Source organism: Homalodisca vitripennis, chromosome 4, assembly GCF_021130785.1.
Source record: "Homalodisca vitripennis isolate AUS2020 chromosome 4, UT_GWSS_2.1, whole genome shotgun sequence".
Classification (NCBI taxonomy): Eukaryota; Metazoa; Arthropoda; class Insecta; order Hemiptera; family Cicadellidae; genus Homalodisca; species Homalodisca vitripennis.
The window spans coordinates 42,978,284-42,989,324 of NC_060210.1; the positions used below are offsets into that span (position 1 = coordinate 42,978,284).

Sequence of the window (11,041 nt, forward strand, 5' to 3'; positions counted from 1 at the left end):
ACAGTTATGTGTTACGTTAGTTATTTACCTGAAGAATTGATCAGATTGCAGATCTCGAAACGTAGTGTTACTGTTTTTTTGTATCACTGAACAATGGCAAATTTTCTTAAGAATGCTGTTTCCTTCACAATTCTTCCATTGTGACAAACGAACTTCAAAAAAAGAATTAGTAATCGTTAAAAAGGACGTCAAGATTCAAATAATTATTGGTTCAAAATATTTATTGATTTGAGAAGGCAGCTGGTTGTTAAAGCATAGAGGAGTGACGTAATGTAGACTACACTATTCTCTGTGAATGATTTAAGAATGCTCTGCTCTTGTTATAACAGTAATAACTGTTGGTTCTCTACTAGAGGTAATATTGTCCCCCCAGATTAGATTAATGTACAGCTAATACAGTGGCTAATGGTTAGTGAATATGATTTTTTTTAAATATATTTATTTGCATTATGTATAAAGCATTTCTTGTTTGTTACAGATCGAATACCACATGAGACTTATGCTCTAGTCCCTTCTCTGTTGGATCTACCAACAATGGAGGGTGACAACAGCTTAGGACCATTGACAGAAGCAGTGCAGGCTCCCCTTTTTGTTCAGATGGCAGCAGATATATTGCAAGTTCTAAACCTGTTCAAGACTACCCTGGCAGCCCATTGTCCTCCTGGCAACATATGTGATGCTTTGCATACAGTACACCAGCGTGCAACAACTCGCGCTGTCCTGCGCACACCCCATCTCGTCACTTTCATCCTCAGCGTGTTGCAGATGGAGAGTGATGACTTTGACGGGTACACAGTGTTTCATAAAATTCCTGATGTGACTGAATTCTATGAGCATTTTGGTTCATTTAAAATCATTGAAAACAAATGGACCTTTGTTTCTGAAAATTTAAATGAAACTACTCCAAATGTTTGCCGGAGCATACCTTCAGTGAATGTTACTGGTATGGATTGCACCTATTGCTCTAATTATGACGATATTTATCAGCAATATTTCGATGATTTGAGGGAATACCAGACTCTTCGTAATATGGTTGAGTGGAGATCAGAATCATGGGTGGCAGCAATAGCTTCTGTTTCAGTTGTGGGGGTTTTGTGTTGTATTGCCATTGCTACATTCATTCTTATTAGAATTTGCAAGCGTGATATTCTTGAAGGAAACCCTTCTTTTTCCTTTCTTCTTCTTCTGTCTATAATTTTCACCTATGGGTCAATTCTTCCATTCTCATTTCAGGTGGTCGATGATCACCACTTCTACAAAGGAATCTTATGTGCCGCAAGACTGTTTGGTACAAGTCTATCTTACGCTTTGCTGTTTTCTATAATGCTTGCTCGTAGCCTCATGCTAGCATCATGTGATCAGGATGGAGGATTTATGAGTCATATCAATGGCTACCACCAGTCAATTCTGTGTTTCTTCATTGCAGCCGTACAAATTGGACTCAGTGTCCAGTTCTGGGCTGTCAATTGGAGATTTCTACCAGAGGATCAATGTACTCCTTTGACTGATGGATATTTATTTATCTTATCACTGTGTTATGATATGTTTTTACTAATTTTACTAGTCTGCACTGCTCCCTTCATATTGAGATCAAAGAGAAACTATCACGAAGGGGGTTATTTTGCAGGTGGATCTATTCTCTGTCTTCTCGTTTGGATCGGTTGGGTGGGAGGCTATGTGTTTTTTCCAAAAGAATATAATGACATTTTTATTGTTTCTGGACTCTGTGGCACAGCTTCTGTTCTTCTGGTGATAATTTTTATCCCTCGCACATATCTAATGATGACAGGGATTGTTCGTGATCACTTGGCAAGCGCTTTACCCTCTCTTGCCTATCAATCATCCAACAGTGTTGTTGATGTCAACTATCGGTCCACTCAGGCTCTTTACGATTCTGTCAACCCTGTAAGTGTGTCCAGGGGACAAAGCAACCCTAATTTTTACTCAGACAGACCAAACACCCCTTCTACCTCCAAAATGGAGACCATACCTCACATAAGAACTATCTCTCCTCTCCCTGACAACACTTATGAACGGTATGGGACACCTCCTTCTCCTTTGAATGTTACTCGGTTTTGATTTATTGATATGGCAATGTAGAATATTCATTTAACTTTAAAGACTGCCATTAAATATATTACTTTTACAGCAAATATCAAAAATATTGTTTAATACATTCACTGCGGCTCTATCTTGAGTATTAGGATTTTAATAAGACAGCAAGTGCACTAGGGTATATGCCGCAGTAAACGTGTTAAGGAATGATATTCATTCAAGCTGTTTGATGTTACAAACACGAATATATACATATAAGTATAACAGTTCTAATTTTGAAACAAATAGAAAAGTTTTTTTATAGGACGAACAAAATAATAATGTATTATAAATGTTTCACTTTGACCATTTATAGCCGCAAGTATTTAGATTACACTTTTATAAGATATTTATGGACATACTTGAGGACATCAGTATATGGATGTACTCATGTTATGTAAAATATGAGCCTTAATATACCATAATGAATACTGTCCAAATGTGTTCTACCTTTAACACTAATTTAGTTGTTAGTTGTACATACAATTTTTCTAGTCATATTAGAGTTTACAGTAAATTTTGTAAAAGCTCAATGTAATAGCTCACATCATATTCCGTCCATTAATGTGTATTTAAGAGCAATAATAGACTAACAATGTAAATGTCCATTTTTATGGTGTAAATAATTGGTTTAAAATCTGTGCCTGTAACTTCTCTTATTGAGAAACAATTTTGTAAGGAATATATAGAATGGAATATTATTTTTCATCAACTAAATCGAATTTGCAAGAAGATGCTCTAAATGAGTGCTTACTTATCCCAATGTATATTCATGAGACAGTCTTATGTAAATACTTACTCTGCATGCTAGTCTAATAATTAAATGCAGCTAGTGTATTTATATGTCAAATCAGAATTTAAGGGAACTGTTACATATTTTGTATAGCATATGCAAAATTCTGATTTATTATATAGTATAAGTTGTATGTTTGTCCTTTTCATTACAATGGAATAGAATTATAAGGAAACTACTACATCCTAATTACTTTTATAATATAACTAATACCATGAATTTTGTTAAGTTTGTCATCACTTTCTAGTCATATCTAGTCATACATATTTTATGATATTGCAAGTAATCATCTCTGTTTATAATTTAGTCTAATGTTTCTCTTTCTGAACAATAAAATATTGTTTTAGATTTTTAGTATATTTTATTATTTGCTCGTTTTACTTTTGTAGGTGTACTATGATTAAAAGGCCTTCCTCCTCTTTCCTCAAACACATATAAACAGTAGGTCCACTACCATTTAAATTCCATTCTAGTGATTCTTTAGGGAATAATTATTAGACTGCTAGAGATTTGATTTAATCCTTTATTTTGCTTTCTTTTTTCAACATATTCTGAAAGTTTATTTCTAATGGCAAGAAGATTTATTCCAAACTTTGATACTCACATGCTAAAACCAAAAAGATAAAATCTGTTTTGTTCCATTACAATTGGCGGCAATTTTCAAACTGTTTAGGACTCCATATTAGCATTCAAACCAAAAGCTTTCCCTAATCCATTATGTGGATTCTAGTGATATTTCAATGTGTGATGAACTGTTCGAACAAATTGAACAGTTAAAAATGAAGCAAATGGTAATGAGTAATTGATGTAAAATCAGTGAGAACTTGTATTTACATTTCTAAAAATCCACCCCTAAGCTTCCTAGCTATATACTAAAGAATATTCCTCCCAACCCCACAGCTTTCTTTTAGTAAACATATAAAATTAACACACAGTATTTGCTAACTACCTTACCACACCATTACAAGTCCAAATAAGCAATTGTTTACTTATAAATATTTGTAAAGATGTAAATGAAAGAGAAAAGGAATTACTGTATTTGTAATAATTTTTAAAATTTTTAATAAAATAATTGTTACAAACTATTTTGATCTTTTTCTGGTAAATTTGTATGACTAACTACCATAGTGAGTGGTGTTTGTAAAGACTGTAAGACATCACTCAGCCAGAGGGATACCCGAGACTGTGTGCTGACTTGTCATCCTTACTCTGTCAAACTCATTTTCTGCCAAAGTGTCTGCCAACTGTCAGATATTGTTCAGGTGCCAATCAGTAAAAGAATAATGGACTTTAAAATAAACGTTGCAACGTTTCTGAAATTTCTTCAACACAACTAACCAGATAAGTTAAAAAATTAGATTTTTCCACAAATATATAAAATTTCCAAATGTATCAATTTAGAATGTTTTATTACATTATCAAACATATCTTATAATGTAACGTATATTTTACATTTATATTTTATTCTGATATATAAAACATAACTGAAAAACAAAACTCTTTATAAAAATCTTTAATACAAATCCGTAACAAGCTACACCACATACATTTTATATATAGATATATTTTACAATTATAAATTACAGATATATTTTATTGTTGCCTTTCAAAAATAATAATTGTTTATTTAAATGTAAGGTCTTAAAGACATTTGCTGACATAGATGACATTACCACCATCTATAGTCACAGATAAAAGATCATAAAATTCATGCCATGATTTCAACCTCTACTGCACTTGTAATTTGTGGAAATCATAAGTTTATTCATATCTTCATTTATATTCATCTGTAACTATAGAAGCCTACACAGATTCCAGTTTCTAAAGGGAACACCACTTATTTTCCATTTCCTTTTGTCACTATAAAATCAGCCATAACTAATTTGTCCAATGCTGTTATCATCATAAATCTTACCCTCCGTGCTGTTCTTCTACTCCTCTCTGATGTTTACATGTCAATTGTTGATATATTATTCAGAAGATTATTTACGTTCATTAATCCAATCGTAATAATTATTGTAATTGTATTGTGCTGCTGGAATTTATTATAAGGATCAGCATTTCAATTGAATGATGATTAATAGTTTTGACATTTATCACTTTTTATCAGCTCCAAATGTTCTACTCCCAAATAACTTTGACTTACTGGTACCTACTCCATCAGAAGTTAATTTGTTATCTTCGATCAGTTGCAGTGTTATTTTTTAATTTTTATCCAAAATTTATATAGACCATATATACGGTCAGTGCCAGTTTTAGCACTAGTAGCGCCATGGGCGAAATTTCTTCGGCACCCCCTAACTGCAATTCAATTACATACGAAGAAATGCCTGTGGTGCCCCTTTTCGTACGGCGCTCCTGGGCGGTCGCCCAACCGCGCCCTACCCTAACGCCGCGCCTGTATACGGTTTGGTTTTATTCGGAGGGGTTGTAAAAAACGTATTACTGCACGAACGCTTGGCCTTACCGTAAACAAGTGCGGGGCTCTCCAACAGGTTTTTCCTGGAGGTATAGCCACTAAAATCACCCCCTCTTTTTCTTGGACCAGCCTGGAAATGTGTTCCCAATACTTCGGGCTAGGCCTTTTGATTGAGCTTATTCAAGCTCTAATTTGGTTTACTTTATTTCCTAGATTAGTTGTTCACGATCTAGAGTCACCTTTTTCACCCTTAGGGGTTTTTCCACGTATTTGGCCACCATATTCTAGCTTTCCTGTCCTCGGAGCAAAACTCAAATGGTAGTTTGGGGTTGAAGATCTTCCTGCAACTGTGCCATCATCTCCATCCTCTATTACGTGCAAATGCCTCCGTTGCGAAAGTAACGGCCGGTGTTGTCTACGTATTCATCGGCCTCCGGAAAATGGATACACTTCCCTCGTTGATCACAGCGAATCCTGTTCTTGCAACCATCTCACGAATGTATCTTCCTCTGGCATCAGCACAGGTCAAACCCCACTCCAAAAGTCACAATCACAACATTGTCGACCACGACGTTACCATAAAAACGTTCTCAGGGTGTCCTCCAAACTGTCAATCTTTGTCTGGAAGTCTAGGATACTCTCGTTGTGAGTGAAGTAGTAGCTCACAATAGTGAAGTCCTCTCCCTGACGAATCCCCTTCCAGTGCTATGCCCTTCAACAAGTAAGTTACTTCTTGTATCTGGAGCCTAAATGGCTGCCTTTCCGAGGTCATCCTGAAACCACCATGGATCATTATTATTTAGATACTGCTCGCTGATGATCAGAAGGTCTATGTGTTTTTCCAACCCCGTTTGATCTCCGATTTGTATGAAGATTCACCAGTACCATATGCATCATCGTATTTTTTTAGTTTTTGCTTGTGCCAGAGCCTGTGTGAAACAGAGCAAGCTCCAGTCCCCGGGAGATGCTTAGATCAGCAGACCTCGCATTATTGTCCTTGTAGAGAAGACAATGTGGATTGATCTTTTATTCCTTCTTTAAGTAACCTATACCTCCACACTTCAGGCACACACCATTTCGGTCAGGGCCTTTACAAGTAGCTTGAATGTGATCTATCCCACTTCACCGGAAACAGCGAACAACTGTCACACGAGATCGCACTCTGCAGTGCACCCAATCAACCTGATAAGACCGGTGTCCACAAGACGAGTGACAGCACGCTCAAACGCCTTTGCTCCCGCGAGTTCGGTCTAGATAAGCTTAGCCTGCCTTCTCTTGCGTTTGCGCCAACCTCCTTCTCAATGGCTGCCTTAACATCCTCAGCTTCAGAGCAACAATAAATGTCATGCACTTCAGTGGCGTTACGCAGCATCAGAACACCGCTCTTCACTTCAGAAGACACATTTTTCGTTTTGTGGTGACCTGGCGCATCCGGTCTAGGATCTTCTGGCAATTACGCCACATATATATTAGACCAGTGCCATGCCCACTATTCTTCTCTGGTATTACTTATGCAGTCGTTCTGGGGCATTCAGCTGCCTTTAGCACCTCTGCAGCCTTTTTTAATTTCTCTGGTATATTATTAGGAGAATCTGGCATCATCAGTTTCATTAAAACAGATGGTGACCTCACAGTTTTTTAGATCGGATGAAATCTTCTCCGCTTCTCTTTTTCTAGCCTATTTAATTCCTCCTCTGTCATCTGAAAAATACAAACCCGCCCAGCCCCGGTATGGTCTTTTTACCATCCATTAGAAATAGGGGTATTTCCCCCGAGTCAGGTGTGGGGTTGCGTTCTCGAACCACAGCCATCATCAGCCTTCCGCTCCCCCGCACTCCATAAGAAGAACTGTGGATCCGGTCGTCCACTCCCCTCTTCGTCTCCTCAGGCAACCAACCACATGAAGATCCTGAGGGTTCAGTAGGCTTTCGACCACAGACCCACCTATGCTTTCTCCTACCTGATCAAAGACAGGTAGGTGTTTCACCTCGTTTACGACGCGCTACTTCCAAAACCACAGTTCATCGGGGTAAACCAGCAGCAAGGTTGGATCCGGCGACCCGCAGACCACGTTCTCCTCAATCACCAGCTACGACTCCGGCCCAGGTCTCTGTCTCACCCATGCGGAGAGCAACATAGGCGTCCCTCATTTATACGTGTATTGTAAGTTTACCAAAGGCCGCTTCAATACTAAATTTACCTTCTACATAAGTCATTTTCGTATGGAAAAACATTCGTATGGAATAATGAAATTGTTTAAACTCTTATCTGAAACTTCTGTAACTCTGAAACAGGTACATTATCTTCAAGACCTTGTGTTTTTTCTGTATATTCCTAGTAAGTTCCTAATAGAAAGATAATGTGTTATAGAAAGTGTTATAACAATAGAGAAGATTGCACGTAGGTGATTACAACTAGGAGACACATATAGCTCATTATTTAATCTTGTCTGAGTCTGCTCTTGGTAAACAGCAGGATTAAAATTGCTCAACGTCGTTCTTCAAGTGTACAGCTTGGCAATGCTGTATTCCTTCCTGGTACGCCAAATATTTACTTGAAATTGGCATCGTTGCATAACCTGTTACCTATTCCGTTATGCTATAGTGTTATTTCTTAGATAATTCAAGATTGCATACGCACAATAAAAGTATAAATAATTTATTTCAATATAAGGGTAGGCTATATAAATATACATAAATAAAAAAATATTTCTGTGTTAATGCAACTTTTAAGTTATCAAATTCTTTTAAAATCTAAAATATACTACGTTTATTATTAGAATGTGTATACCTGTACGTACTAAGTTTATAACATGTAATAATTTAGTTTATTAAACGCTAAAATTAACTATATTTCTAATTACGAGTATTATTAATTTTCTGCCCCTAGCTAAATTTCATGTTTGATATTCAGTGAACACATTTTTACACAAATCCCATATTAGGGATTCAACGGTGACGAACTGATTGCTCCAAGTAACAGTTCCTAGAAATCAGTCGTTACACATGTCAGCTGATCTGATGTCCAATGATTTTGTTGGTATATATTTTCTTGATCGGAACACAAGTCAAATTCAACTATGGCACTTGAAATACCTTAGATATATAATGAATCTAAACAGACGGAAGTTGACACTTTTTGACTAAATTAGGTTTTTCAGACTTATATGTATAAATCTTTGCATACAAAAAAACCTACCATAGAGCCAATCAAAGTGTTATTACGTTTGAATCTCTCAACCATGGATACTAAAATAATATGTATCTGGTAGGCTACGTCTGCTTTGTTTAAAACAATTTTAGGGCGCCATTATTTTACATCATAAAGCTATCACTAAGAAGGCTATTTGGCCTTTGATTTTCAAAATTGCGTTAAGCCGCGGGTAACTACTAGCGACATATAGCCTACACTTGGCATTTTCAATAGCATCTCAATTGGAAAAACCTTTCAGTACGGAATTAGTTTCGCTGCACATTTTGTTCTGATGAAATGTCGTTAATATGAAAAAAAACAAGTGTTAGTTATAAAATAATTAACATTAATTTAAATATTATTTTTGAAAAAATAGTCAATATTTATAATTGTAATATTTATGTATATAAATAATTATAATTATATATAACATGTTTATCTAGGAATCACGTAATGGTGGTTTAGGAATACGTATAACAAATCATCAAACAAACCAAAACAAATTATGATTCATTACATTAAATTTGTTAGTAAAATAGATTCCAAATTAATTTAAACTGAATTGCAATATGTAACTAAAATATTGTTTTTAAATTAAATATTAAATATTGTATTGATTTTATGTTTTTATTTTTCTTTATAATTGTATAGGTAATAATTATAATAATAATAATAATAATATAGGTGTTAATATATTTTAATTCCAATTGTGTATAATATACAAAAAAGTCATAATACACCTGACTAAAATGAAATGGCTTGCTCACACTTTTAGCAAACTTACCTCACAGTCATTTCAAATCCTATAAGGAGTGTTGATCTTTTAAATTCTGAAGTTATAGCATTTTTAATTTTTATAACACAGATTTTGATGAATAAATATGTTTAAAATTAGAATTAAAAGATTAAAGGTGACAATCTTTCCCCCACTCATTCAAAAGTGCTAATGTGTTGGGGTAATTCTACTATATATGGTTATATACACAAGTAATGTTTTTCTTTAAAAATGCAATCAAATGAGTTAATTACTGCTGTTTTTTTTATTCAGGTTGTAGTTGGTGCAGATTGTGTCACTCATATGCATTTTGTGGAAGGCACACCAACCGGATCAGAAAGACACAGTAAACGGGATCCACTTTCAGGCTAACCCTCAAAGTGCTAAATATTCCTTATACTTCATACCATTAAAATTATGCCATACAGACTTATCTTTACTTTCTTATTTTAGTTTGTTGTGTACAGTACAGTGCACTAAAGTACTGCGATTGTGAAGGAATACGTAAAGTTCCTATGATTATCAGGAAGCAAACTGGAATTCTGACAATAAATCAATAATCAGTTTAGTTTCATTGTTTATTTCATATTAGTTTTATTCATAATTTCGTCTGGTGATGTGTGTTGTAACATGTATACAGCATGCCAATACAGCTGTGGTTAACAACAGCTGGATTAACAGCTAGTATGAATACATTTTTACACTACAACTCTAGATTTTATAACCAATTTCCTTGTATAACTTCCGTACACGAACCAAGTTCATTTGCATTTGCAAACCCATGAAAATAAATAACTTGATAAAACTGCATTATCTATTGACAAACATTTATTGATTTTCAGGTAGCGGAGGTGTTCCTTAGGTGGTTTAAGGATAGCCTACTATCCTTAGCCCCGCCCAGAAAGCACTGATAATGTAATATTGGCATGTGGTTAGTGATTCGGGGCTTCAACACGAACCTCAACGGGCCATGCAATAATGAGGCTAGCTATGTCGCCATGATATATAGAAACTACTTTAATATTTTTAATGCTTTGAAATAATGTAAAATCGTTAAAAATAAAATTATTAAAACAGGGCACACATATTATATTACGATTATTTAAAAATAGCCACATATATTTATACCAGCGTTACTATTTTTAAGTAAATTGTAATTATACTAAAATTCTTTATTTTGCTATGGGGATACAAATGTATGCATTGCACTGAACTAAACCAAAATTAAAAAAAAAAAAAAAAACTGTCATTAATATCCGTACACAGTCGATTACTGAAAGGGCAAGTAGACTATGGTCCTGAGGTAGCCCAAGGCTGTGAATGTGCGTGAAAGTGGGCGGTTGACATAGATACACCCCCGACCCCAGCCGTCCCTTTTTTGTGAGGGGACTCAGAGGCGGCTATAGTAACGACCGACCCTTTTCTTAAAATGGTCTCGTTTTGCAGAAATAGTTCTATGGAAGCCGGTATCGCCATTGTCCCAATCAATTAGGTGGGCTCAAATTACGAGTTTAGGTATAAAACTACCCAGTAATTTTTGAAGGGTGTTGTTCAAACGAAATATAGTAACCACTTACCGTTCTTTCAGTAATATATTATGCTGCAACCCACCAGTCTCTGAGTGGTTAACTTCCCCTATAACTAGATATAAAATTAAAAAATATTTATGCAAAGTACAGTTAATTCACTGAGTTACATGCAATGGCATTTGAATAGTACTGATCTATGCAAGAGAACTGTTTAAATACTGATGTACATGTAGCCTATG

At 35.3% G+C, this 11,041-nt stretch overlaps 1 protein-coding gene across 1 annotated transcript; it reads left to right on the forward strand.

Annotated features, from left to right (window-relative positions):
- Positions 1-481: 481 nt before the first annotated feature.
- Positions 482-3,241, forward strand: LOC124359217 (protein bride of sevenless). Its single transcript, XM_046811781.1, has one exon. It carries the CDS (start codon positions 535-537, stop codon positions 2,077-2,079), a length of 1,545 nt encoding a protein of 514 aa, XP_046667737.1. The 5' UTR covers positions 482-534; the 3' UTR covers positions 2,080-3,241.
- The last annotated feature ends 7,800 nt before the right edge of the window (positions 3,242-11,041 follow it).

What these genes read in the sequence shown, in the direction of transcription:
- LOC124359217 (XM_046811781.1), top strand. Translation starts at nt 535, where the DNA reads ATGGAGGGTGACAACAGCTTAGGACCATTGACAGAAGCAGTGCAGGCT.